At 39.7% G+C, this 27,971-nt stretch overlaps 2 protein-coding genes across 5 annotated transcripts in view; one reads left to right on the forward strand and one right to left on the reverse strand.

The window, feature by feature from the left end:
• Nucleotides 1-26: 26 nt before the first annotated feature.
• On the forward strand, nt 27-6,381 carry STARD5 (StAR related lipid transfer domain containing 5). Of its 2 annotated transcripts, XM_069866834.1 has the most exons (6): nt 27-147; nt 226-275; nt 1,676-1,808; nt 3,209-3,326; nt 4,310-4,403; nt 4,927-6,381. In XM_069866834.1, exons 1-6 carry the CDS (start codon nt 58-60, stop codon nt 5,072-5,074), a joined length of 633 nt encoding a protein of 210 aa, XP_069722935.1. In that variant the 5' UTR covers nt 27-57; the 3' UTR covers nt 5,075-6,381. The 2 variants fall into 2 exon arrangements, with proteins under 2 accessions (XP_069722935.1, XP_069722936.1); XM_069866835.1 differs by lacking the exons at nt 27-147; nt 226-275 and adding an exon at nt 1,362-1,480.
• A 2,503-nt stretch (nt 6,382-8,884) lies between these two features.
• IL16 (interleukin 16) overlaps nt 8,885-27,971 on the reverse strand; it is a 45,254-nt gene continuing 26,167 nt past the window's right edge. The window contains exons 6-22 of one of the 3 annotated variants that reach the window (XM_069866527.1): nt 27,082-27,175; nt 26,483-26,625; nt 24,891-25,001; nt 23,315-23,429; nt 23,022-23,095; nt 22,716-22,929; nt 21,546-21,663; nt 20,405-20,537; nt 19,469-19,556; nt 18,270-18,745; nt 15,675-15,813; nt 13,394-14,489; nt 12,700-12,883; nt 11,121-11,222; nt 10,631-10,883; nt 9,634-9,759; nt 8,885-9,377 (exon numbers count right to left, since the gene is read on the reverse strand). In XM_069866527.1, coding sequence (XP_069722628.1) covers nt 9,184-9,377; nt 9,634-9,759; nt 10,631-10,883; nt 11,121-11,222; nt 12,700-12,883; nt 13,394-14,489; nt 15,675-15,813; nt 18,270-18,745; nt 19,469-19,556; nt 20,405-20,537; nt 21,546-21,663; nt 22,716-22,929; nt 23,022-23,095; nt 23,315-23,429; nt 24,891-25,001; nt 26,483-26,625; nt 27,082-27,175 — 3,660 coding nt within the window. In that variant the 3' untranslated portion in view covers nt 8,885-9,183. Of the gene's footprint in view, nt 9,378-9,633; nt 9,760-10,630; nt 10,884-11,120; nt 11,223-12,699; nt 12,884-13,393; nt 14,490-15,674; nt 15,817-18,269; nt 18,746-19,468; nt 19,557-20,404; nt 20,538-21,545; nt 21,664-22,715; nt 22,930-23,021; nt 23,096-23,314; nt 23,430-24,890; nt 25,002-26,482; nt 26,626-27,081; nt 27,176-27,971 lie in introns of all 3 variants that reach the window. The other 2 variants (XM_069866526.1, XM_069866528.1) reach the window with 2 other exon arrangements.

The raw sequence follows: 27,971 nt of genomic DNA on the forward strand, positions 1-27,971 counted from the left end.
CGGCGCGGTCTCTCCCAGGCGGCGGCGGCGGCTGCTGTTCCCGCTCCCGGCCCGGCCATGGAGTACGCGGCGCTGGGCGAGGCGGCGGCCGAGAAGCTGTGCCTGTACCGGCGGGACCCCGGCGGCTGGCGCGGCTGCCGGCGCACGGTGAGCGGGCGGGGGGGGCGGCGGCGGCGGCGGGGCGGGGCGCGCCCGGCGGGGCGGCTGACGCTTCCCCTCCCGCAGGGCGAGGTGGCGGTGTCCTGCAGGCCCTCGGCGGAGTTCGCCGGCAGCGTGTGAGTACCGGCGGCGGGCATCGTCCGGCACGGCTCCCGGCGTTCGCTCCGTGCGCCTGAGGGCAGGGTCCGAGTGCTGCTTGAATGCTGGCAGGCTCGGCACCGTGACTGCTTCCCTGAACGGCTGTTCCAGTGCTCCAGCATCGCGGAGTGAGGAACCTTTGCCTGCTATCTAACCTAAGCCTCCCCGGCACGTCTTCCTGCCGTTTCCTGTCGTTGGTCACCAGAGAGAATCGTAGAGTAGTTTGGGTTGGAAGGGACCTTAAAGATCACCTAGTTCCACCCCCCCTGCCCTGGGCAGGGATACCTCCCACCAGACCAGGCTGCCCAAAGCCCCATCCAGCCTGGCCTTGAACCCCTCCAGGGATGGGGCAGCTTCCCTGGGCAACTTGGGCCAGTGCTTCCCTATTCTTGTAATGCAGAAATTCCTCCTTATGTCTAGTCTAAGTTGGTTTCTCTCTGTTTTATACCCAGTGCTCCTAGTGCTGTCACTACAAGCCTTTGTAAACAGTCCCTCCGCAGCTTTCCTGTAGCCTGTTCAGGTACTGGTAGGTCACTGTAAGGTCTCCTCGGAGCCTTCTTTTCTCTAGGCTGAACAACCCCAACTCTCTCAGCTGCTCCAGCCCTCTGATTGTCTTTGTAGCCCTTCTTTGGACCCGTTCCAACAGTTCCGTATCCTTCTTACGTTGAGAATTCCAGAAAGGAACACAACACTCCAGATGAGGTCTCACAAGAGAGGAACAGAGGGACAGAATCACCTCCCTCGACCTGCTGGCCACAGTTCTTTTGATGCAGCCCAGGATGCGGTTGGTCTTCTGGACTGCAAGCGCACATTGCTGTCTCATGTCGAGCTTTTTATCACCAGCACTCCCCAGTACTTCTAACATCCAACCTATAGTTCTTCTAATATCTTAAAGTCTTTCTAATATCCAACCTAAACCTCCCCTGGCACATCTTCCTGCCATTCCCTTGGGTCCTATCATTTGTCACCAGAGAGATCAGTGCCTGCTCTTTCTCCCCCTGTGAGATAGCAGTAAGCTGCTACAAGGTCCCTGCTCAGTCTCCTTCAGGCTGAACAGACCAAGTGATTTTGCTGCTTTTCGTACGACTTCCCATCAAGAACTTTGTGGCCTCCTCTGGACCCTCTCCAGTAGCTTGATGTCCTTGTTATTCTTCGAAGCCCAAAACTGCACACAGCACTCAAGGTAGGGTCACACCAGTGCAGAGCAGAACAATCTTCTCCATTAACTGGCTGGCAATGCTGTGCTTGATGCACCTCAGGACACGGTGAACCGTCTTGGCAGCTGTGTTGCTCCCAAGGGGTGCCCCCCCCCACCACAGGGCGATGGGGCCAGGCATGGGACAGCAGCAGGGTTTGGTTTTGTTTCATCATACTGCAGGTACCGGGGAGAAGGGATTGTGCCCGCCAGCCCACAGATGGTCTGGGAATGTATAAAGCCAGTGGCCGGTGGGCTCAGAACCAAGTGGGACCAAAACGTGAAGGACTTCGAGGTCATCGAAGCTGTCAATGATGTAAGTTCCTTCAAACTGTTTTGGTGCAATGAATGCAGCCCAGTATTGAGAAGCATTGAGTTCTGCATAGATCCCCTCCTTGCAGAGCCTCATGAAACAGCTGATTTTATATGCAGGGATGTGAAAAGATTTCAGGAAGCTGTGCAGCCGCTCTGGTTCTGTAGCAGTACTAGGACTGGGCAGCTTTTCTTTCTTTCTTCCTTTTTTTTTTATAAATTGTTTATGTTCTCTGAACATTGGCTTATCTTTCTGAAAGAAACTATTGATACATTCATGGCCAAATACTACATACTTAATAATATGTAAATTTCTAACATTAAAGATTCCAGCACCACAATGTGGTTAATGCTGCAGATCAAGCAAAATATCATTTTTTTTAACAAGCTATTTGTGAGGGAGAAGGAGGTGCAGAGAATACATTGACTTAGACTTAGTTTAGCAGTGAAGGGTTCACGACATCAGCTGTTAATTGAGGCCCTGTCTTTCACTGTGGCAGCATGTGATGCTTTGCACTGTGCATGTCGTACTCTGCCTTTAATGGGCTGACTGACCTTGGCACCCTCAGTGCTTTCCCTCAGTATCTCTGTCATTAAAACGCAGATACTGCACTTGGAGGATCACAAATTAAAAGGGCTGTGTTTGAGCAGTAGTTTTCTGCTGCTGCAGTTACACAGTCTAATTTCCTGTTTGTTTTTTTTTAAGCATTTCAGAACCTTAAAAGGGCTTTGGATTTAGATCCCTAAATCTCAAGTGGGTGTAGGTGCTCGGAGGCAACCAGGGTACAAGCAAAACCAGCTCTAGGGAAGTTTGTGGAAGTCCTGGGAAAAAATATTTTTCTTCAGGGAACCTTACAAGCAGTTAGTGTTAATTACAAACTTAAACTTTAGGAGTGCTGCAGCCTTCCCCTTGAAATTCATAGACTTTATCAGCCTTGCCAGCACTTACCAGTGTGGTAGAAATGTCCGTTTTGGGGAACTTGCTACCCCAGAGCCTGCACAGAAGAGAGTGGTAACGTTAAGGTTTCTGCAGTACAACAGGTCTGGTTGTCAAGTTGTATCCCATGTAATATGATGCAAATAAATTATCTTTGTTAGTTAGAGAAGGATTTTAACTGTCCTGTGAGAATAGATATGCCAGATTTACTTTTTAGCATCCCTTGTCCTTAAAACAACATGGGAGCAATGTATTATCAGTCTGTTTTTCTCCGTTAGACTGTCCTCCATCAACATAGTGTAGTGCCTTTTGACTGTGCTGATTTGCGTTTCATTCAACAGAGGGTGTAGTAGAACTCCTCAATACAGTTCATAAAGTGTAGCTGAAAGAATACCAGAAAGTACAGGGATTTCTCTGCTGTACTTCTGAAAGCATCAACTGATACAAAACTGTTTTGTGATTTCCAGACTGTCTCTGTGTGCAGAACCACAACTCCCTCAGCCTTCATGAGGATTATTTCACCAAGAGAATTTGTGGATGTGGTACTCATCAAGCAATATGAAGATGGGACGATGCTATCCGCTGGTGAGGTTCTTTTGTTCTCAACATGTTCACATTATGTGAAGACATAACCAGCAGCTACTGAAAATAAATTTTAAATAGAAAATAAGTAATATGCTGTTTAACAGTTGTTAATCTGGATCAGACGATAAATTATTAGTGGTCTCTGCATCGTTGTCCTTGGAGTATGTAAGTCCTTAAGATACAGATAATGATGATACTGTTTGTCTGTGGTTTATTCCTTTGCTATGCTGCTGAGATTGAATGAGTATTTGTGCAAGCTTTTGTTGTTGTTTTTTAAGAATTTACAGAATTTCCTAAAGGAGTTCTGTTGAGGCTAAGTGTTGTAGTAGCATTTTCTACAACGCGTCTAGGTTTCAGTGCAGTCATTGAACAAATATACCATTCCTGTACGTGGGAATAATTGTTCTTATGGAACTAAAAAGTGCTGGTTTTTAAGGGGCTGCCTCTGCATAGAAGGTTGTTTCTTTGTTTTTTCACCTTCATCCTGTTTTTTACTTGTTACAAGTCAAAGCTTTTATTGTCTCACTGTTCAGCTGTCCCATTTTCCCATCCTGTTCAGGAATGCCTTGCCAAGAACTTATGTGCTTGCTAGAGTGCAGCTTCTTAGCAGTCAAGCGGCATATACTTCTGTGTCATGGATTTGTTGGAAGTAACTTGAATAATCTCTCAAGAAAAGCAATGCCCTTGCACAACTTGGGTTCCGTGAAACTCCCTCAAAGTGTCTTGATGCTTCGTTCAGAGCTCAGTACAGAATTAGTAACAATCGCTTCTAAATTTAACATTTCTTTGGTTTCTCTGTTCCATGGCCAGAGTGTTTCCTTTTAATGGTCTTTTCTGACCACTTGGATGACACAGCCCCGCATTGAAAAGGTTATGCTGCTGTTCTTAAGTATTTTCTCTTCTCAGATGGTGCTTTGAGTACCAAAGACTCTTTCCCGTTTCTTGTGAAAATAACATTTTTCCTGAATGCATTTTCTTAACAGCCACCAATGTGGAACACCCGCTGTGTCCTCCTCAACCAGATTTCGTGAGAGGCTTTAATTATCCCTGTGGCTGTTTCTGTATACCTCTTCCAGGGTAAGAAGTGGTCTAGTTGAACATTATATATACTAAAGCCCTTCACATGTGTTGTGCAGTGTGTTTGTGTTTATGACCACATGGGATCTGTAGCCTCTTGGCAGTAACATCTTTCTGTCTTCCTTTGACCGATAATCATTACGACCAAGTGCCTTTTTTTGTTCTCTTTTTTTGTGCAATGAATTGGTATCTCTTAGCTTCCTAGAGGGAAATCTTTAATGTTACAGGAACCGTCATCATGGTAGGATTCCCACTGATCTGCTAAGCAGAGGTTCAGTATCTGGTTGTTTATTACATTGTTGCCATTCATAAACAGAGTCATGATCTAATTAGGGGCTAGTTTAAGTAATTCCACTTGTAGGGATAGCCATATTCATTAAATTTTCAATTAATGTCTGTTGTTTGTTTTTTAAGAGAAAAGTGCTTAGAAATATCTATGATCAGACAGTACATATATGTGTCATCGTAAACTTCTTAATGCTTTTAAACTGCACTCTATAAAATCATTGCATTGTCTTTGCAGGGAGCCAGACAGGACTCAACTCCTCAGTTTCTTTCAGACTGATCTTGGTGGCTATCTTCCTCAGACAGTGGTGGATTCCTTCTTTCCAGCTAGTATAGCTGGATTTTACAGCAACCTGACCAAAGCTGTTAAGGCATTAAAAGTGTGACAAGACGAATTGCTGACATCACCACCAGCTGAGGGTAGGAGAAAACCTGGCAGCCTGAGGGCAAAAATAGGAAGCTTGCTGTACCAGACTTTACTACCAGCAGAGTTTTTTTGTGAAAGGGGAACAGTGGATTGAGTAAAGTGAGCTTTTAAAACGGCGTTTTCTACCTGTCTCTATGCAAAGCAATGCATTTTTTTCTAATATGATCTCTTTCATTTTCATAATTATATATATATGATGCCAGAGGGTGGAAGAATCCTGGAGGCAGCATTGCTGGTTGTCTGCAGGGAGATGATGTAGGTACTAGATCTCTTCTTGCCCACACTTTGTTACTGTGTGTGAGGAAGAGCATTGCTAAAACCCGCTTAAAACTATGGCATCAGCCAGGTATAGGTCAGCCCTGCTTTGTCTTTGAAGTCCCCCATAAACTCCTTTGGAAAATGTTCCTTCCCTTAAATTAGAGGTAGCTCTTTTGCTGCCAGCACTCATCAAGCTGCTAAAATGCTTCAGTGTGTCCAAGCCAGCAAATGGTAAAAGCCAGAACAAATTGGATTGTGTGGAGGATCCCACTTGTTTGTTCCAGCAAATACTAATGGTGAATAGTCCTCAAGTGGGTTTTTTTTCTAGGTCAAGGTGTACCAGTGCAAATCAGTTCATAGGTCCACGGGCTGGCGAGTAGATGTTCTTCCTTTCTGCGCTCTGTACCAAAAGCAGTGATTTCCAGTGTTGTGAAACAAACTGCACTGAAAGAGTGGCAATAAATAAGGAGATTTCAGCACTTTAACTGCTAATTTTAAACTGCACCTGAACATTTTTCAATCTCTTGTGGTGAGAGGTTTTAACGGGTAAATAATCTTTTCTGTAGCTTTGTAGTGACTTGACAGGCCATAAAGACATTGCTTTTTTTCTAAGACTGGTTTGCCTCACAGCACTATCTTGGGAAATCAGCTGCTGATCTTGTGTGCAGCTTTAGGAAATATTTATGGTGCTGGTTACTGCAGGAATATCAGACTTTACTGTGGGTTACCTATAATTACAAAAGGAAAACTAATTGCTGAATTAGGAATTTAAATGCAGGTTGTGATTTTAATGCTATAACTAGATTATTTAACAACGTTAATATGGTCTGCTTTCTGTCCGTGTATTTGTTTTATATTTAGTAGAGAGCTTGGACTTGCATACCAAGTTTCCTTCTGTAAATCTCATACTATGGAATAGATTTTTCAAGAAAACATTATTTTAATCTGATCTCCTTTGTGTACAAAAATGTAAAAACTTGTATGAGTATGGTAAAATAAATATTTTTCTGCTACATTTTGCTGTTTTCCTGGGATCATCCTTTACAATGGCTCTTTGTACGTCTGCTTTGCCATCAAGGAAACGTAAGAACCACTTAAACCTCCTGCACCTCTCTGAACTCCATGCAGCAAGGCAGGGAAAGGTCTTCACTACCTTTTACACTCCGCACTAACTGGGGATAGATGTGTTTTGGTGACAGCTCTCACTATCCCAGCTTCTTTGCCCTTGGCTGGTTGTTATTTCCAATTTAGATTGCTGTTTTCTGTACTTAAGGAGAGTACCAAATTCACCTGGAGGAGATTTGGGTCCTGATATTACAGAGGCTCATACATATTTATCAAAATGTACTGAAGTTATTAGACATGAAGTTTAGTACGTTGGCAAGTCTTTGCAGGATTAGGATTAATTTAATTAGCAGAAAGATCAAGGAGTAGAGCTCAAGTCAACACAAATTATTCCTGCAAGTAAACCATTTGCAGCTATTTATTATATATTCCATGTTTTTTTATTGCTCTGAGCAATAAAGGTGGTAGGTGAGGCTCTTCCTTGGAATAATTTAAAGATCCCTTTTCTGAGTGCTTAACACTAACATTAAGCCTTCTGCCTTGCCAAATTGGAGATGGAAACATCTTGGCAAAGATCATCTTGTAAGATTTTGGAGGGCTTGCCAGTGACACACACCTCCTGTCACACAGCACATTTTGACTTTTGATCTTGGCAGATACCAGGAAGTGCAGAGGCACGCAAGAACTTGAAAAAACTATTGAATTGAAGTAAGAATCATAGAACAACCAGGTTGGAAGAGACCCACCAGATCATCGAGTCCAACCATTCCTATCAAATGCTAAACCATGCCCCTTAGCACCTCGTCCACCTGTGCCTTAAACACCTCCAGGGAAGGTGACTCAACCACCTCCCTGGGCAGCCTGTTCCAGTGCAGGTAAGAGCACCTCTGGAAAGAAATGAGATCAAACTCAACTTGGTGGTTCCTGTATAAATTCTTAAATTATGAAATTAAATAGCTATTTCAGGTGAGGACACATTCAGCAGATGGCATTGAAGTAATTAAGGCATTCTGTGCCATGGCTGTAGCTAGTCCAGTTTCTCTCATTAAAGGTACAAAGCTGACTCAAAAGTGTAATTTTGATTTCACAGGAAATATTTTTAACATGCTAAGGAGTTCAGACCTGTTTTTCTGTACAAAATCATTCAGGTTTTCTTATATTGGTGACATTAGCAAGTGGCTGAGAAATCCTAGAATCTTTTATATACATCAGGCATTTATTTAAATGTTCAGGGAGTTTCAGGTAAGTACTGGTTAAAAAATGCACAAAAAGATTCCCTCTCACATTTTTTTCGTATTCTTGTTGCTGCTCAATCTACAGAAATTTTGTTTGGAGGATTGGGTTGGTTGGCTTTTGGAAAAGACAAGTCAGTTTGGAAGCGGTTTGGAGGTGGTGGGGCAAGAATGTGTTTTCCAGGATATTAACATAGAATTGACTTGTGAGGAAAGGCAAGTTACATGCCTGGATTCAATTAATACCTTCTGCTGTCTCTTACTTCCCTTTCTCTCAATTGCTGTTTCTGTGTCATTGTGTTAAGTACATGGAAAACAACTTCTGTACTCCTGCAGCTTATGATTTAGTGAAATTAAGTAATCGAAGAAGACCGCAGCAATTCCTGACTATGGAAAGGTGAACAGCCAAGGACAATAACAAATACAGCCATCTGGCTTTCAGCTGGTGAGTTGTTACTGCCATACTGGTGTGGCATCTCTCCCTTTAGAGAAATAGGTCAGAGAAGCCCTAATGGGTGCACGAGACTGTCTTGTCCTAGATATATGAGCTACTTCTGGTAGAATTCCATACAACGCTTGGAGAGCACTGCCAAAATGCCGATAGCAACGTCTGAAGCAGAGATTATCTCCAAATTATTTAGCGTTTCCAGAATAACCATTTGGATTCAGAACTTTTAATTCCCAAATAGTCTCTCTCGTACTTTTCCTTAAAATATTGACACCAAAAAATGTGTGTGGTTAGAAGGTAAGTGTTGGTTCTAAACAGCCTTGTACTCCCCTACCTGTAGTCCTCTGAGAGCTCTGGCCAGGGAAAGGTCAGGAAAATCTCTTTTACAATACCCTCAGCATCCTGCCTCACCTTAGCGACACTGTGAGACGCTCCTCCTCCCCCCACCCACCTTGTGTTTGCCTGCTGGACGTGAGATGGCTCCACCAACCAGTAGCAGAAGGTTAGCCTAGACAGATTTTGACTTCTATAGTTGTTTTGTGGTTTGAATAGAAAAGCTGGAATTTTTCAGGTCATGTTGTTTTTGACACAAAAAGTTAAATCCCCCTTTCTGTGACCTTAGCGCATCCTCTCTAGGTTCTCCTTTTCTTCAATGTTTAGGCTTGTAGACACATTTCTTTCTTCTGGGAAGGTAAGGCAGGAAGCAAGATTTGTAGGACTGAAAGTTTAACATGGAATATGCTTTTTTTTTTTTTTTAATGTTAATGGCTTAAAATAGGAGAGTACCATAGCTGTCACAAATTTTATTACAACCAGTATATTAATAATAATCTTTGTTTTATAATTCTACATTTTGGAACATCTGTTTCTGAATGTTGAAATAAGAATCATGCACGTTTTGTGCACGGCTTGTTTTGTTCCAGGTACCTTGCTCTGTAACTGGCAGTGAGATCGTGTACTTTTTGTATGTGTTTTCTGAGTATCGTGCTGTGCTAGCCAAATGGCTGCAAGTAATAAAATCATTTTTCTGTTTGCAATATTGGCAAATATTACAAATATATCCTCCTACAAAGTTTCAGATGACTTAGTGGTAACAGAGTTTGGCTTCTTCCTCTTGATGATCACTGTGGTGGGACCATCAGGTAAGGCCTTGATTATATTCCATGCTTCAAAACGAGTGAGTCCTTGCATGGCAGTTGTGTGCACTTGTAATAGTTCATCACCAGGCTGGACAGGGCTGTTTTGTTCTAATGCAGTCCCTGGAGACAGAAAACGAATTTCCTTTTATTCTTTGTGTGGAGGAGTCTTTAACGGATCTTTCACTTATTAAGGATCACCAGCATGTTTGGTATTAACCACCTGGTCTCAGCAGGCAACAAATTACTGGCACTGTACAGTATAATGATGCATTGACAAAAAGTGCAGGTTTTGTGGGTATAAATCAGCAGTCAGTCATGAACTGCACAAGTTTGAATCGGTTAAAATCCTGCAGTGTATGCATTTAAGCATGTTTACCTTTAAATATCCTGTTGATGATGATGGGTTTGTCTCCGTGAATAGAGCCTTTCCCTCCTTCCAGGCTGAATCCCAAACCAGCAGGTGTTTTTTCTAGAGTTATAGTGCAGATTGTATCTTCAGTTGCTGAAAACAAATGGAAATTTAGCAGATGAGCACCACATAGTCTGAAAAGCTAAAACATCTGCTGCAAAAAATGAACTGTTTTGTTTGCAAAGGCACCATAGACTGCTAAATGCAAGATAAAACTCTAACTTTTAATTCCTCTTTTTGTCATTGCAAGGCCTTCTTTAAAGCTGGGGAGAGAAAGTTATGTTTGAATTCACAGCATAATTGAAATCCAAAAACAAAAGCTAGTGACATCTACTACAATTAGAAAAATTTGTTTAATGAACAAAATTTAAGGTAAGCATATTCAATTTGATGTTAGTTATGAATCGTTATCAGCTACAAAGATGATAATGCTTATTCGTAGTATGTAAATAAAACTACAGGTTTCCAATTATGCTTTAGGAAAAAACCCACAAAGATATCTTAAGAATGTGAAAGTTTCTGCAAAAATCTGACCTTGCTGTGTTTCAGATGTAGCCACCTGCTATGTCAAACAATAGTACACTGTTTGTTCAACCTGAAATTGTCTTTCACAGAAAAAAAATCTTGAAAATTGGAACGTAATAATATTAGAATGAAGAATTACTGCTCAGTGAGTTGTCATTATACCTGGAATTAGGTGTGTTACTACAATAATAATCTACAGAAATTCATACAGAGGATCAGACTTGCCTTGTTTCAAAAGGTTCCTTTATCTTAGAAATCTATTTTCCCTTTCTAACAAAGTCATTCCAAATGCTTCAGCAATGTTTCATTAACCGTGCTGTCTTTAATCATGGTTCTTAGATTTACACAGCCAACACTGAGCTGTGTTATGAACACCCAGGATTTCAGGTGATGAGTAAACACTTAGCAGGTGGGAGCAAGGCAAAGTCACTGAACTTACCAGACTCTTGTGAGGTATCACTCGCTACTGAAGATGTACTAGAGTCGATTGAAGCATTGCGATTTTTTTCTCCATCTTTGGCTCTTCTAGTGACGACAACAGCTTGTCTGGGTTGTCGAGCCTGCCGCATGATTGCTGAGGCATCACTGTGAGTTGCACCTTTAAAAGACTTTCCATTAATGGATAGTACTTCATCTCCTTTTTGAATCGTTCCTTCCTGGGATGCTAGTCCATTGGGAAACACTTTGTGAACCTATTGAAGAATCCAATCACCACACACATGCACACAAGGAAAGAGGAAAAAAATGTACAAATCACTAGATCACATAGTTAATACTTTTTACCACGTGTATTTTTCAATTTTTTTTGATTTTTTTTTTGCCAGGAACAAGTTGCTTCTAAAACATTTCAGGACTAAGGGCTGAATAAATTGTACAGAAAGGTTACGTTAGTTGGTTTTGAAGTTTCTTTTAAGAAAGGTGCTACTTACTGTTATCACTTTGTTTTCTAGATCAATGCCCCCTGCCAGGCTGAATCCAAGCCCAGTATCTTCTTCTTTATGCAAAACTGTAACATGAATATCATCAAATTCCTACGCAGAGAAAGAAAGAATGTCAAAACCTTCTCAACAGATATGTCAGGATGATTGGGAAAAGTCCATTTTATATTTTATAAGTCTAAATATAAACAGAAAGTATTGCTGAATTATGTTAGAGGCTTTTTTCATTGAGTGGAAAAAGAGGAAAAAGAATTTGGCATACAAGTCACATAGATGTAAGTCTCACAGCTTAAAAACCGTTTTTCAATCTTATTTTTATTTTTTAACAACATTCTAGTAACAAGTAGAGTAAGTTGTCTCTGAATGTGTTGAGTTTGTATAGGATAACAACTCTTATTTGACATATTTTCCTAAAGAAATGTGGCTTTCTTGACCACAATTTCACAAACATGTTCAGTATGCGAGCAACTGTAAGTCGTACTTTTTTTGTGTTGTCTTGTTTCCTTCCACAATTGAATCCACTGGCCAGTTGTGACCAGGCAGAGGGTATGTGCTGCTCAGAGATTGTCCTGAGAGTTCTATGAAGAGATACTAATGTCCCATTGAGGGAAGCATTGCAACATCATTTCTATTGCTAATCAGACCAAAAATACCACCGTGGGATGTTGACAAGAAACACCAATTAATAGAAAACTTTGCTTTCTTTAAATTTGCATGTCAAACTTCTAGATTGCAACATACTAGCAAAGTTTGACGTAGTCAGTAAGAATTTGTCTCTGACGTGAGAATATATCTACCTAGTATTCTGACAGGCAGACGTGAATTTTCTACCCATGCTTAGAATCATAGAATAGAATCATAGAATCACCAGGTTGGAAAAGACCCATTGGATCATCGAGTCCAACCAACTGCTTCATGCAGTACAGACACAAATCAGGACTGAGAGACATGCAATTGGAGGTGGCTACGTGGCAAAAACTGTGTTAGCTTAGATTCATTGGTGCATTAATGTAATTATGCTGCTTTTTCACAGCTTGGAGTGTTTTAGCACACCAGGCATTTAGCTGCCAGCAGAAGCTGAACTGTTTTCAGCACAGAGCTCTGAACATTATCTGCTTTTTCTTTGAGTGTGAGCAGTATTTAAAAGTCTTTACGATTCAAGAATGCAGATATTTAACCTTGATTTTTACTTATTCTGAGCTTTATCACAGTTTTAGATGAATCCAGTCTGATTAAATGTTGCTCGGTATCCTAGAAATGAGGCATTGAGTATCTCAGATTGACAGCCCGAATAAAAAGAAGGGCCTCCAAAATATCAATACCTGCTTCTGCACACAGTGACTTTACCTACTGAATAACACATATTCCATTAATTACACGGGTATTACTCTTACCTAGTTATCTTGGAAGACTTCTTGAAGATATTTTTTTTAAAAGAGCTGAACATTACTACTGGTATATATTGAGATGACTGTTTCATCTGTTATAACATCAAGTGGCAATGGTTAACCAGGCACATCCACTCCACAGCTTTCTGAAAATCATGCAGAAAAAGAAAAAGCAGATTTACCTTTAAGGTTTCTTCATCTAGCGATCTGACTTCCTCTATAAGCTTTGCTAACTCTTCAGGGGAAAGGAGGGAGATGACAGACTGCCCTGACACGCCAGATGCTTGAGGTGAGCTGTGTTCCTGTTTCTCTTCCTCTTTCTCATTGTCTGCTAGGCTCACAGTATATTCTCTCAACTCGGAGAGGCTGTCCCATTGTGACAAGAATAAAAAAGAAACATTGAATTATGAAAGCACATACCCACAAAAGCATAGCACAGACAATTTTAAAGCAGTCATCTTTTGATCTTTTCAGCATTTATTTGAGATGGTGGCTCCTACAATAAGTATTATAAATACGTACAAATGTAAATTATTCAAGTTAGCTTAACAGATGCAGAATCCATCATGTCAAAGAATAGGAATCATCTCTTTGCTTGAGGCAAAACTAGACTTGTTTTTTTATCATGAAGGTGTTAGAAATAATTCTCCTTATGCAAGAGAAAGCTTGAAATACACGTGCAATTATATAGTACAGATTAAAAACAACTGTAACAGACACATGCATCATTCAAGCTTTATTCTCTCAGAAGCTCTTAAATTAGTCTGTGTTTTTCTATTGAATGCTGCTACCTTAGAATGTTAATCTGTCAGAGGATCAGCACAGATGCTCACCAATGCTGATTTGCAAATCTGATTTTTAAATATGGTATCTTACTTTAGTGAAAACCCAGTGTCCAGATGATGGTTCTCACTTGCAGGTGAGAAAGAAGTCCCATCCTCCTCCACAGAGGACTGAGACAATGTGTCCAGAGTTTCCCATGCACTGTTTCCAGAAGAGACGGGAGACTGAGGAAGGCAAAGCAAAGATTTCATTAAGGCAGATGACACCTGGCTACTGATGGAATAGATTTTGCTACACTTTTCATCGTACAGCTTCATCATCTCAGAAGACTGGGTAGCAGTAAGTGGGAAGCTTCGTGATCTCAGGCCGTGTGCTTTTGCAACGGAGACAACATGGGAAGTTGCAATGACTTCCGTGGTTAAGAGACCCGAAGAATTTTCAGTGTTGGCACTGTTGCTTTTCTTTGAGCTAGCAGCAAGGACTTCCCTGGGAGAGGAAGATCTATCTAGACTCTTTGTACCTGTGACCACAGGTGACTTTGACTGCCGTTGGCTATTTTCAGGATGTTGGAGAAAGGCTTGGTGTAAATGGGCTGGAACCACTTCTGACCCTGTTGTGCTGGGAGACTGTTCTTTCTGGACTGATGATTTCAGGCTGAACCTTCGGTTTACTTTTTCAGGTGACTGCGGAGCACTCAAGGATTCAAATGAGCTTATTCTTTGTTTTATTGATGATCCCCTAGGAGAGATACGGGATAAGCTGCATTGCAGTTCTTTGCTGGAAATACTTTCTAGGTCAGGAGTGCTTTGATCTGTCTGTGATTTTTGCTCTGAATTTGCTTTCCTCAGTCCTTTCAGACTTTGCCGAAACCAGGCTGGCTTGGGTGCAACAGGAGGACCCTTTTTCACACTGTCGTTTTCATCTGATTTTAGTGCTTTTGAACCAGCTATTTCTGATTCAGGTTTCTTCAGAACCGTCTCTGAGTTGTTTCGATTTTGATTCTCTTTGTTTGTGTCCATGCCAGGTTGCAAATCTAAGTGGACGTTGTTTTCACTCATGTTAGGATTAAATAAGCTTTTTATGCAGTCAGAAATTTTAACCCAAGGGTCTTCTGTTGTTGTATCAAGACTATAATCTATCCGTGCTTGTCTTTTAAGTATAGGCCTTTGTACTGATGAAGGTGAATTTCCTGTATTTGAGAAACATTGATTGTTAATAAGTAGTCTTCTAATTCTCCTCCTCCATTCCTTATCTATGCATTGCTATTAATTCATTAAATTTGCATTTCATTCAAGCCTCAAATACAATTTCTTTAAGTTTCTATATACTATTATCCTTTTTAAAATTCAGAACTCCCGATTACAAGTTCTAATTCTTGAAACTGAAATTAACTGAAAAACAAGACTCTTTTGTATTTGTATACAAGGTCCATTTTCTAAAGGGGCTGCAACTTTTGAAGGTAACCTGAAATCTTGGGGTGTTGTGATGTAGTCTATAACAGATAAAATAGAAGGCTACAATTGCAATATTGTTTGCAGCCTAGCAAAAAGCTGGTGTTGCAATAAATTATTTTAAATTTTTTTCCTACATTTATAAGTATAACCTACTCAAAAAGATTCTCTCATGAAGATCTGTTGATAAATATTTATGCTTCCTTAAATTTGTGCAGGCATTTCCAGTTGTATTTTACTAGTAAGTAAAATCTTAATTCTAATGTAAGAATATTTTTTACATCACAGACTGATTAAGCATTTTAATGTTTGACATGGTAGTGCTGAATAGCAGCAAAACATTGTTTGCACAGTTGCACAGTTAATCTTACCTACTTCAGTGTAAATAAAAAGATTTTTTTTAAGACACCATTATATTTTAATGATCTGAGCAGGAGTTACAGAATTACAATATGGCTTGGGTTGTAAGAGACCTCTTGAGATTGCCAAGTTTCCTTAACACTAAATTTCTTTAATTCTAACTAGCACAGCAAGATATTTATTATCAGTGGCTTGTGCCATTGCAACACTTGTGCATTGAAAGTATGTGTAAAAATATCCTTTAGAAATGCTAAAATTAACCCCTAATATAATTTTTTTCAATGCAAATAAGCATTTTGATCTGAAGAAATACAGCAATGGTATACCTGTCTAATAACATTTTTTGCAATAACTCATCTAGTGTTCTTATTTTCATATAGTTTCCCCTTTTTTTTCGAAGATTAATCAGTAGTCTGAAATTCCATCTGTTCACCCTAAAATTTACAAATATGGGTTTAAGTCTACATTTAAAGAGAAAGATGAAGTCAGCTCAATACTCATTTTGGAATCCACACTAAAGCTAGGTTCGGCTGCAAACAAAAAGTTCATGGAATTAAACATACCTGAGTTTGCTTTTCTTTCTTGACCTCTGCCTGCTGGAACAGCAGTTGTGTGTTCAGTATCATATGCTGCAGGAGAAGTGGTAAAGACACTGTGGGTTACATCAGTTTGATGTCCCTCTAGCACTGGTTCTCCAACTTCCTGCTGCACAAACAGGAAATAGAAGTGTGTCAGAATATAATTATACAAGCCACACTATTTCTGAATCTGAACAAAACCCCATGTTTTCTTTTGTTTTTCATTTGAAACGAAATATTGAATAGGAATCAAGCTTTTGCTTCTGCTTGGGAGGTTAACCTCACTGAACTTAATTTATTCTATATTTCAAGAGTGCTGGGATAATATTTTATGGTCGTACTTCTAAATGGACTTTTAAAAATGCAATTGACATCTAAAAAATTTACTAATAAACTAAAAGACAGACTACTATAACTTTCAGGTTTTGTAAAATCAGCTGTTCAGTAGACTTTTCCAAACCAGTCAAGCAAATTTTCTCTAACTTCCTATTAAACTCTCTTTTCTATTGAAGCCTTTTGTCCTTAAACATAAGCTGGACAAGTTGAATCATTGCTGCCGTTTCAGATTTCTCTCTTCCTTGTTTTTGGCTGAAAATAGGGTGAAAGGATTACTTTGAGGTTGCAGTAAGTGGCACTCTCAACATCATTAACACATGCTCTGGAATTACTCAGTTCTTTTGTAACTGAGAACACCAAGTTACTCTCTGCTCTGCTGTGAGGCTGGAGGTTCTCTCTGCTATGCACAGAAGCTTCAGAATTACTAATAGGAACCAAAACCAAATAGGGCAGAGAGTGTATGGGTAGAAATAAAAGAGACTGTCCTGGAAAAAAAAAAAAAAGTCAGAAACTGAACAATTTCTTAGCTTTTCTCTAATGGGGTGGTGTTTGTTATACAACTTTTTTATTCTAGGAAAACCTTTCTCCATCCTCTGGTTGCTAGGATCCCTCTTTAAAGCTGCACTTCTGTTCTGTCAGATGTGTACATCATTTACTAAGTAAGTGAAGTAGGCAGTTTGGAAGCCCTATGAACATATAGTCTGAACTTGTGCTTTGCGGATAGCATTTATACCTACATTTTTACTGATGCACTTTAAAGCACAGTCGGAAATATCACTTAAGCATTCTCGATTAGAAGATGCAACCTTACAGTCTGCAGAACCCCCATGTAAAACTGTTATGCATACCTCAAACTGGCTAAAAAAATTGTTAGGGGAATAAAGTTAAAAAAAAAAAGCAGTAATAAAACCCTCTCTTAATGATCTGAGATACATTCTGACAAGAAACTCTCTCTCCTGGGGACTTAAAGGAGCTGTTGCCTTGAGATATATAGGCTGTCATACTAGAGGGAGTTCTCTTCATCAGCAGAGCTTGACTTTTCACGGACTTTATTGATCTTAAGATTTATTTTTTTTCTCCTTCTCATTTAGAATAACTGAGTCTTGAAGAATAATAAGTTGCTTGTGCTGATAAGTTCAACAGAGACTTATTTCCCTGAATTTTACTTCTGAAAGGTGATTTTTCAATATCTGTTGAGGAATGTGTTTCCTACTGCCTTCTTCTTAGGAGGCAGTAAAAAAGCAAGCTTACATGAGGTGCTGAATTGAAACTTTCTTCAATATTAACATTATACACAGAATTCAGTCTGAGATTTTATTTTTTTTTTTTTTTTTTTTATCTCTGTAGCCTGGGAACTAGTTTGGGGCACTTTTTTGCATCGCATTGAGATCTGTTCATTTCTACTGGCATATTACTAAGCCCAGAGGAAAGGGATTTCATTTCTAAATAAACCACAACTTTGTTTCAACATGCAGATCTCACGATCTCTCACGCTTTTGCTAACGCAAAACACTGTCTTTCGGTTCTGTCTTAGATAAGAAAGGGAATTGACATTTTCTAATGTATCAGTGTACATTCAGTCTTCAGATGCTGTAGCTCATCAAAAAAAAAGTATGTGACTGGCAATTTAAATTAGTTTATTTAGTAGCTCCTGGTCTCAAGAAGTGTATGAGACCAAGGTTACCTGCTGTACCTAATGTTAGTGCTTTCTCCCAAAAGAAATCTACTGCTGAAACAAACAAACAAAAAAATTGTTTCATGGCTTCTCTACTTTATAAATTATTTGACTTTGTAATTGTTGAGTTTAGGCTCTACCATCCCAAGCTGACATCAGAGGCTGTGCAAACTCCTCCAGTCCCAGTCCAGAGCACATCGCTGTCCCAGCCATACTGGAGCAAGCAAGTATCCAATATTACCAGCAGGAATGACAGTGAAGGACTCATTCATTCTTGCTGCTGCTTCTACTGGGATTTTAACTCAGGTTCCTTGATACGGAAGGAAATTTCTTTAAATGCTTCTCTGCCTTCTGACCTTAGTTTGAACATCACATTTTGAAGTAAACTCTCTTCACTAAGATATATAGGTTATTTTCAGAACAGGAGAGCCTCAATCACTTCCCCCAGTCCTCACCTATGTATGCACACTTGCCCTTTCTTCCTGCTGTCACACAATGTCACTTTGCTGCTTCTTTCACCTGCTTCACAAATATGCAAACACAAGAAAAATTTGCAAGTTTTGCTTTACCTGAACACTTGCAGAAGGTGATACAGCCACTTCTGATACATGCTTTTCTTTTCTGTCTGCGTTATACTGGTCATTACATGTGCAGTCCTGCTTAAAGTATTTCCTTGGTGGAGGTTTGGGCTTTGATGATTTAGGTTTTCTAACGAGGATCTCCGATGACTTCTTAGTGTTTTGCAAGGGTTGACCTCCCTCACTACAAGTAGGAGGGGAACTTCTCTCTGAATTATTACCAGACAATGAGTACAGCAGGCCAGGTTGTCTGGTAATTGGTACATCGACACTATGTACTCTGGCTTTCAAGTCCATCAGTTGGTATGTAGCACCATTACTACATGAGGACCTGGGGTTGTAGCTGCTGTCACTGCTGGAGCGGATCATTAGCTTCTGTGTCCTGCGGCTGCAATAAGCAGCATTCCTTTCAATGTATTTTTCACACGGGTGTCTTCCATGCCAACTCGTTTCTAGTTTTTTAACACCTGTATCAGGAAGATGTTTAAAATGTCTATTCAGATACATGTGAAGTGCTCACTTCTAAGATTCAGTTAATTAAATTTGCAGCTAAATACTGTCACCAGTTAATGCAAAGGTATAATTTATGCCTTAAAGGCTTACATGTCAAAGAATTAGCCATTACATTCTTGGACAGCAAAATAACATTACATTTTCCATATATATATATATATATGTTACAGCCATATAGTTTGCTGATGATGAATCTATTACCTTCAGTCCTTTAGAATAAATGAGGACACTAGAAGGAGTATCATTGCAATATGTTGCTATGAGAGGATCTCATACCAGAACTGGGCAAATAGCTCTAACCATGGCTGCATATGATTTTCCTCACAAACAAGCTGTTTGTCCCCAGGGCATCACCCGCATTGCACAGTTCCTTGACATCAGTAGTCCTGTCACCTACTGACAGTTGTTTGAAAAGCTCTAAGCAGAGGTTAAGAATTGGAAAAGATGAACAAGAGCAAGCTTGCACAAAAATTTTTGCTGGAGATGGAACAGATGCAGTCTTTTCTCATCTTGCTGGTAATGTATCTTAGGCATGTTAGGAACGTTGTCCTGTGAAATTTCTTCCTCTTCTTTTCTGCTCTGGGTTATTTTGCTGTTACCAAGGATTCTAATACATCATGTACTTGTCATATGTATTTTTTAGGTCAAAATTACCATGTTTCAATGAATGCACTTACCTTCAATGCTCCATTGATGTCTCTCCTTTCCAAATCTGTTGCTTTCCACAGCTTGTGCAACAGCTTCTTTCAGCTGTTGCTCAGACACCTAGGGAATATGATGCTTTTATACTCTTAAGAGATTGCTTGGGGTGAGCAACATTAAACATTTATTCCCTTCACAAAGATTTCTGAGTCCTGCAAGTTCTCTAATGGAAATGAATAGACCCAGATATATCATACATAAGTTAATTTTAAAACTAAGTGCACACTGTTATATTTTAGCTGAAGTACATCCACAAATGTGATGTTTATATTGGTTGTTTAGGTAAAAAGGGATCTTTTGAAGAGAAATGTTCTTTTGTACATTTCACTAGAAGTGGAGTTCTGGATTTACCATACAAGATAGTTCAATATTGAATTTTTATTATAATTCATGCAAAAATTTAAACCTGATAATCATTTATATGGTATTCACTGCTAGGAAGCATTTTGAAAAACCTTGAAAAAATAAAATATTTTATTTTAATATTAATCTAATTATAAATATTGTCTGGGAAAAAAAATAAATTCTAATTAACTGAAATTAGGTGTATAAATGGTTATGTCTTCGGGGAGGGTATGTTATCTCTTTTGAATTGTTTTCTTATTATTGGGTATTTTCTTGAATAAAAAAATATATTCAGGGTTATTCCTTAAATGTTGTTTCTGTAGTTTCCTTATTCACAGCAGAAACTCATGCAAGACTGTCACCAGTGGTCTTCAAATCTTACATGTTTATACTGAATATAACATGTGTCTCAGTTGTATTTGTGTGCAGCGATGCTTATAATGAGAAGAGCAGCTTTGTTATCAACAGTTTTCAACCAATTTTAGATTAGAACCTGCTCCCTCACTTAGTCCTAGTTCTCAGTATGTGCTTTATTCAAAGTCAGAAAGAATGCAGAGTGGGTCTACCTGTGGTTCAGGGTGTCTGCTAATAATAATCTGCACTGCCCCAGGATCACAATGGCTTAGCACAGCATAAACTTCATTAAGAGTCATATTTTGTACTGAAGCTTCATTAATTTCAATAATTTCATCTCCACATCTACAGAGATATTAAAAAAAGAGAGAGATTGTAAGCAAAACAGATTTTCTTTTTCTTCCAACATTGTCTTACCCACGTGACAGTATAAAAACACCAAATTCATGTGATTGGCCTCTAATTTGAACGCAGCTTAAACCATTCTGTCTCTCTGTTCCTGTTACAGAAAATGGAATGGGAATGATTTGGACATCAAGGTTTTTTTGCTCTAACTGTCTTGTTGTATGCAATGTTTGAGCTTTCTTGAGTTTCATTTACGCACACATCATGGCTCTGATCTTTCAGCTGTAAGCAGCTCAGCTGCTGCTTCCACCTACATCTTCCTTCCTTTCAAGTTAATACTTCACTTTTTGCATTTTGATGGTCTTCTAGTGTTATTTAAGGCCTGAAAGGACGTTGTGTTTCTGCTACGTATGAAAAAATTGTTGATAGAAAAATTCTAGTGACAAACTATTGTAATCCTGCTAAATGCTAGACTGAATCTTTCTTGATGAAATCAGAATTTAGCCCATGTGGAAACTGAGACTGCCCTTCTCTGCTCTACTGCAAATACTCATATTTTAAAATAGGCTTACTGAAAGGGAATTTCTATACTCCCACTAGAGCTCATTTCAGCAAATCTGTATTTCTATTGGGCAAGAAAGAATAGAATTTGAGGAGCTTGTGTTATGAAAAATTAGTGCTCAAACAAGCCAGAACATGCCATATGTTTGGGATTTTCCAGATACTTTCTCATTTAGAAATCTCCAGGAAGAATGCTGTATGCTTGTCTAAGACCCCCAAAACTTAGCCTAGGGTGGACCAGTGACGGTAATTTCACTAGGTTGCTATGTAACTGGATATCCCACATATCTAATTACAGGCGCTGAAAGCCTCAGAATTGTACACGTGCTTTAAACCTTAAACTCTCAGAAAGCACTAGGACTTCCTGCCCAAACAGGTCAAAAATAAACCCATAAAACAGAGCAACGAAAAACTTGTGCATAAAGCAGACATTCTTCCTCATCCTACCTGAGTCTCCCATCCATGTGTGCCACTGAGCCCGGTGAGAGAGTATGAATAAAAATCCCTGAAATACACTGGAAGTGAGGGATGCTGCATAGCCCGATTCCAAGGCCAACACCTGGCTCTGAAAGAATTAATAATAATAAAGAAGACGTAAGAAGTCAAAACAAACCATCAGAGAGCCCTTTTCACAAACTGTCTTCAATTTAATTTTTCTTTTCTATGCAAAACAGAACCAAAACTTCGTGTTCATGAATCTTTCACATTCAATATTAGCTGCTGATTCTACTGTTTTTTTTCTTCTCACACACACCCCCTCCATGATTAAAGTAATTGCACACCAACACTGCTTGTGGGGTTCTCAGATCTTGTTTGCACTTCATTACTGTGTCACAGACACAATGCAATTCAGGTGGTTTCTTTGCAGAATATCTGTCATTACAGAATTCAAATGTCTTTATGAGGAGATAGAATAGAAAAAAAAAAGACCTATATTAAGAATGGGGAAAAACCAAACAAAAATATTTAGGTGTGGCTATTTTTTTTGCTCTATCATTTCAATCTCCTTTCTGTTTTTTATATTACATCTTCAGGTTTTTGTGAATTTACCCTCTGTGCTCTGGACAATCACTCAGATGTCAGATCCCATACTGTGTGTTTGGTAAGTCATACTGTTACCTCGTAGAGACTTTGCTTTGTTCGTTTCTTGCTTTGATGTTCCCATATTTAAAAGTTTATTTCATTCTGCCAGTGGTTGTTTATAAATAGAAGATGATGACAGTTGGAGAGGAGGTGAAAGAACTACAAGAAGATATAGATATGTATTTTATTTGGTTTTAAGCCTTTTCAAGAATTAACTGCTTGCATAATAAAGGCTAAGAGTTGCATAATTTACTTAAGAGTTGGTAGTTGTTGCCAAGAGGTTCTTCATATGAAAGATATGAATGTGACTCTAATGCTTGAGTGGAAAAAAAAATGATTGGTTCTTGAGGACAGATTTTGTCAAAAACCCTGCTGGTGATAAGTAGTTGTTGGCACTAAGACAGGTATCAAGATCTAAAGTAGTGTATTAAAAAAACAAGGAAAAATATCAGGTTAGTGAGGAAAGGCACTCAGAGAGAAAATCAATGGTATTTTGTGAATCAGTGCTGGTGCTCAACTAATTTTAGTGCTTACCTTTGTTTAGAGTAACTTCCATAATGACCCTGTCATTGGGCTTTGTGGCATTTAATGAGAATGCTGCAATTTCTGAACTGAAAGAGCTGTTTTCTTTGATTATGCACGTACTAGAGCCCAGTGACTGACACAAGTGAGGCGACAGACAGCTGGAAGCAGAATGAGGTGTGCCAAAGCTTGTTCTGACTGTAAGTGTCAGAAGACCCTTTTTGGCCTGCAAGAAAGAAAAGATAATGAACAAATGGTTGAGTTCACATGCGTGTTGTGTGTCAAGACAGAAGTTGTGCTGGAAGGGGAGTATATAACCTTGAATTTTTGTAAAGCATCATAATGTGTTAATCCATGCATGGATTCTCCATTCAATTCCAGGATTTCATCACCTGTTTTTAAAGAGAAAAAAAAGCTCTGCATTATTAATACTGCATTGTGCAATAAGTTACACGATATATATGTGTACTGAAAAGAAGTCTTGCAAATGCAATAATGGATGCGAGTGTAAAAGTCAATTGTGCCTTATTTCAGCTTCACTTTAATATGTCTTTAGATATTAGTCTTTGGGAATCTGGAGTGGGAAAATGGAAAGAAGAGAGCTTTCACACCTTCTTGTAGCCTTCCATCAGCAGCAGCCGCTCCACCAGGAAAGATGGTTTTGACATAGATGCCTATTGGTCCATAAATGCTGTCTTTTCCTCCAACAATACTGAATCCTAAACCCTAATTTATGGAAGAAAAATAGTGTGTAAGAGCCCATATTCAGTTCTCATAATAATTAATTTGCAGTTTCTTCTGTATTACCTACATGGGCAGTACTAGTCAACAGAGTAGTATAATCATTGAAAAAGTAGTCAACCTCATGCTAGTAGTAAAAGCAAATCAAAATTTCAGCAGAATACCCTAATGATTTGCTTTTTGTTTGTTACAATCAATTAAGACACAATCACTTATTGAACCAATAAGTGACCTTAAGAGATTAATTTATCTGTTCTTCTCCTTAATTTCATCTCCTTTAAATGCAATCAAAACACCATATAAATCTTGATATTACTACTAACCTCAGACACAGAGATGGCGATCTCATGGAGATCTTTCTTACCCTCTAACAGAGTACACATGTATTGTAAGTTTAAGCAACACAAATACACCTTTGTAGGTAGATACTGCTGATCTACTTATTCCTAGCCCTTCCTCCCTTTATACAAGGTCAACGTGCTACCCTTAGAAGGACGGTACAAGATTAATTCATGCCTCTCAAGCTATTTAATGTCCCTCAAAAGAAAAGTGAAAGTACTGTGCTCATGACATCCTCTTAGGCTCCCAACATACAGACCACAAATTATTACTTTGTAAATCATGGTGACAAGCATACTTAATTGAATGCTTTCTGAAAGTCATCTCACAGCTTAAATACTTATAAATAAAATAGTAAATATTTTAACTGAAAAGATTGTTAATGAATGAATTCAGGACCTTATTCATAACAAGCTCAACAGCTGTGTGTTTAAGTTCATAACTTCTGTATTCTCTTTTTAAGACTCTTCAGTGATATTTCTTTTGTAGATACAACTGTCTTCTGTCTTTCCCCAGACTCTATTGATTTTTTACGAATGTTTATTGTTTTTTATTGAGGTCCTGTGTGTTCCTGGTGGCTCTTGTTTCCATTCTCAACAGAACGGCCTTTACAGCTTAACTGTGACTTGAAGGAAGCTCTAAGGTTGCTGTGCTAGTGCAGTTTATAGATGACACAGTCTGTGATTTCAAGCCTTCCTCCAGCTGCCAATAACGGTAGTGTTGAATTTCAGTGTAGGTGTTGCTGCCTCAATGTGGGTGTGTCATTAGAACCTGTAGACTGTGCTTCAGCAAAGAGACACTTCAGAATTCATCATCTCTGGAGGTGTTTAAAAGACGGGTGGATGAGGTGCTCAGGTACATGGTTTAGTGGTTGATAGGAATGGTTGGACTCGATGATCCTGGAGGTCTTTTCCAACCTAGTAATTCTGTGATTCTGTGGAGGTTAAGAAGCAAGTGATCTTAACTAGTCATTCCTGGCAAAGCCAGAACATGAAATGGCAACCTGAAGCAGCAACCTTAATAACTGAAGTCACTTTCCTGAACTTCGCAGCTTACATTTGTGAAATGAAGTAAAGCCCTATGGTAAATCAACAAATCCAGTCTCACCTTCCCTTGTCCTTTCATCAACACGATGTTTGAGATTACTGAAGCCTGTGAGCCACAGGATGTGTGGACTAGCTGTGCTGTACTTAGTGATCTAGAAGGCCTTGAAATTGCCTGTGAACAGAAAAAAAAACCCAGACAAACAAAAAAAGGTTGTAATGCAGAATGATAAGTTCTTGAAGGTCCATTAGGACAATTTGTGTATTTCAAAATTTCCTTCTTATAACTGATGATACTAAATACTTTTTTAAAAAATCAATTCTCTCTAATTTTCAGAAGCAAAGTGAAACTAACGTGTTGATGTGTTTAACATTAGCCAAAATTTCAGCTTCTGCATATGTAAGAAAATAACTCTCAATTCTAACATGAAAACAAGGTTATTTCTTCAATGTGAGATTGCTAACATAATTAAGAGAGAAATGTCTGTGCAGTACCAAAAACATCCTTTCTCAGAAGTACATCTCTGCCAGATGAGGGTGATTGCTTATTTTGTTGAGTCTTTCCTGAATCTGAAATCCAAAGTTTTCAGGTTTTTTTTGCTTTTGTATGAGGAGGTGTACGTTGTATGTGTGGTGAGTAATGATACTCTAAACCAGGATACCATCAAGGAGCCTCTGCCAAAGGGCATCATCTGCCAGGCAGGACCTTGAAGCTGGAGGAAGCCCAGCAACTCCCTGAGGGTCTGTCTGTCTGCACAGGTGTTGTTCTGCTGGGGTTTGTGCTCCTGTTTTCCACTTCCTCACACCTGCTGAAGCCCTACGTCAGGCTGTGGAGCTCCCAGGGTGAGGGACTGGCCAGGAAAAGGCAGGGGAGCAGTAGCAAGCACCCCAGTCAGCTGTGAGGTGGGACAGGAGGTGGCTGCTGAGTGTGAGGAGCTTCACCTCCATCACTTCACTCTAGGCTTGAGCCGTGGGAACTTCAACCATTAATACCCACACCCTCCTTACCCTGCCCAATCTCCACTCTTCTAGCCTGCGTTGAATTGCTTGGCATCCATCTGGAGAGCAAGAGACTGTCAGTGTCTAACCTATATCAAGGGTGTTTAGATACAAGGGATTCACTGCAGGGAAGAAGGGGGATGCCTCATGCAGCCAGTGCAGCCAGAGGCAGTGACCACCAGCCATAAGTTGAGTCTCTACCTGCTTGTGGCCATGGTTGGACCTGCGGAGGTGACTCAGGGGAGGCTTGGGGCACTGGGGTCAAAGCTCAGGCCAGGGATTTATTGGCCGTGTGCACAGAGCTTCTCCACAGGCAGCAGGAGGGAGGCACGCGCCTGTTCAGTGGTGAGCTCTGAGGAGGCTCCATGTGGTTGCCAAAGTGATGTGAACCACACAGGGGGGTTTACACTCACTGTAAAACCCGCAGGGGCAATGGGAGGAAGAAGCTGCTGAAGAAGTGGGGTTTTACTGATGCAGAGCCTTCCCTGCTCTCCTATTCCTCGCAAGGGAAAGACAGCATTAAAAAGTGGAAGAAGCAGTCGTGCAGGGCCAGCAAGGAAGGTAGGGCTAGGCAGGAAAGGGACTGACAAGGTCATTGTGAGGCTCTTAATGGAGATGGTTTTGTCTGGTTTTTAGGTGATTTCCTGTAGCACTTACTGGGGTTCTCCCTCCAGAGCAGTCCAGCTGTTGGGAAAGAGATTTGCGGCTGGTGTGGAGAGTGTGGGGCTGGCGTTCTTTGAAAGGCACGGCTTTCCGAGGCGCCGTGCAGTCCACGTCCCCTATCCAGTACGAGCTTACACCTGTCAGATGGGGGGAGAGAGGCTGGGTTATTTCTCAAGCACTAAAAATTTCTACACATCTCTTTTACTATGTAAATATTGCTTAGAAATGTTTCTTTTCTTGTAAATCTCTCTGCAAAGGGGGTGATCTTTCAGCCCTCATTGTGGGAATAGCCGTTAATGTTAAATACAGTAAAAAGCAGACATCCCCTGCCAGAATAGCACTGGCCTATTTAGAATACGCCTTAAAAATATAAAATAGAATGCTTATGCAGAAAAACCCCAACAGCAGGATATTGTGAATAAAACAGCTGATACTTTGATGCATCAGCAATTCTTAGCTGAGGGTCCCACACTAAATTTGGACAATAGGTGCAGTTTCTCCCAAAGCTGCAGTATCATCACACGATGGATGAAGTGCTGCACTGTGCGCTCCCTGAATATTACAAGATGAAAGACCACTTCTTTTCAGCTTACTGGTTGAATTACTGCGAGTCCGTTGACATGCAGCTTTCCTGTGCAGAAAACCATTTTGTATTTCCAAAGGCCTTTCCTTACAGGTTGGCATTTCCTAGCAAAAAAAACAAAAAAACTTTTGTTATACAAGAAATTCTTGAAAATGAAATAAATTTCTCCAAGTTTGGCTTGTGTAAATTTCACCCTCACTCAAAAAACATGGAGCAAAATTTATTATTTAAAATAAATAGGATGATAAAGGAGAATTCAGCTAAAAACTTTGCTATAAACTTGATTACAACTTGCAAAAGTGACAAGATAGAAATAGACTCCAGTCTTTAGTCAAAATGGATAGAAAATTAGTTGGACACCCCTGGCTGGTTCAGACAGACTAATATTTTGATGTATCAGTAAGCTGTAGCCTAATTTCTGGAGATAACTGGTGCTTTGGGGTATTCAGTTTCCATCATTTTAGAGAGGTGTTATTTTCAAAAGAAAAATGCTTAGGCCCAGCTTTGTAATGGCAGATAGGTGTCTAAACTTTGCTGATTTCCAAGAGATGGTTTTAAGACAAAATACAATCCCAGTGTTTAACAGCCTTTGAGGACTAGGCTTTATTTTCCCTAAAATTCAGTCCCTTCCACTAAGAAACTTTTGATTGCTTTTGGAAGTATGTCCGCTGATTCTAGCATTTAAAAACATGTAAATAAAACATTCAGGTTTCTAAATGCAGGGGTTTAGAACAGTTTGTAAATAAATAAATGATCACATCTGAGTAACAGTTGATATTAGGAATACTTTCTGGATGTAAATGGTTCCTGAAAGTCCCGCTTTTGTTGTGACACAAGGAAAGTCATTAATAATGCTGTGGGAATTGCAGTTAAAAGGAGAACATTACTAAATGCAGACAG

The sequence above is a fragment of the Phaenicophaeus curvirostris genome, chromosome 12 (genome assembly GCF_032191515.1).
Source record: "Phaenicophaeus curvirostris isolate KB17595 chromosome 12, BPBGC_Pcur_1.0, whole genome shotgun sequence".
NCBI lineage: Eukaryota > Metazoa > Chordata > Aves > Cuculiformes > Cuculidae > Phaenicophaeus > Phaenicophaeus curvirostris.

Bases quoted from the DNA above. Each gene is read 5' to 3' on its own strand.
- STARD5 (XM_069866834.1), top strand. From the start codon at position 58: ATGGAGTACGCGGCGCTGGGCGAGGCGGCGGCCGAGAAGCTGTGCCTG. The intron at 276-1,675 runs GTGAGTACCGGC...ATCATACTGCAG, and splicing joins GCGGAGTTCGCCGGCAGCGT to GTACCGGGGAGAAGGGATTG. The intron at 4,404-4,926 runs GTAAGAAGTGGT...TTGTCTTTGCAG, and splicing joins TTCTGTATACCTCTTCCAGG to GGAGCCAGACAGGACTCAAC.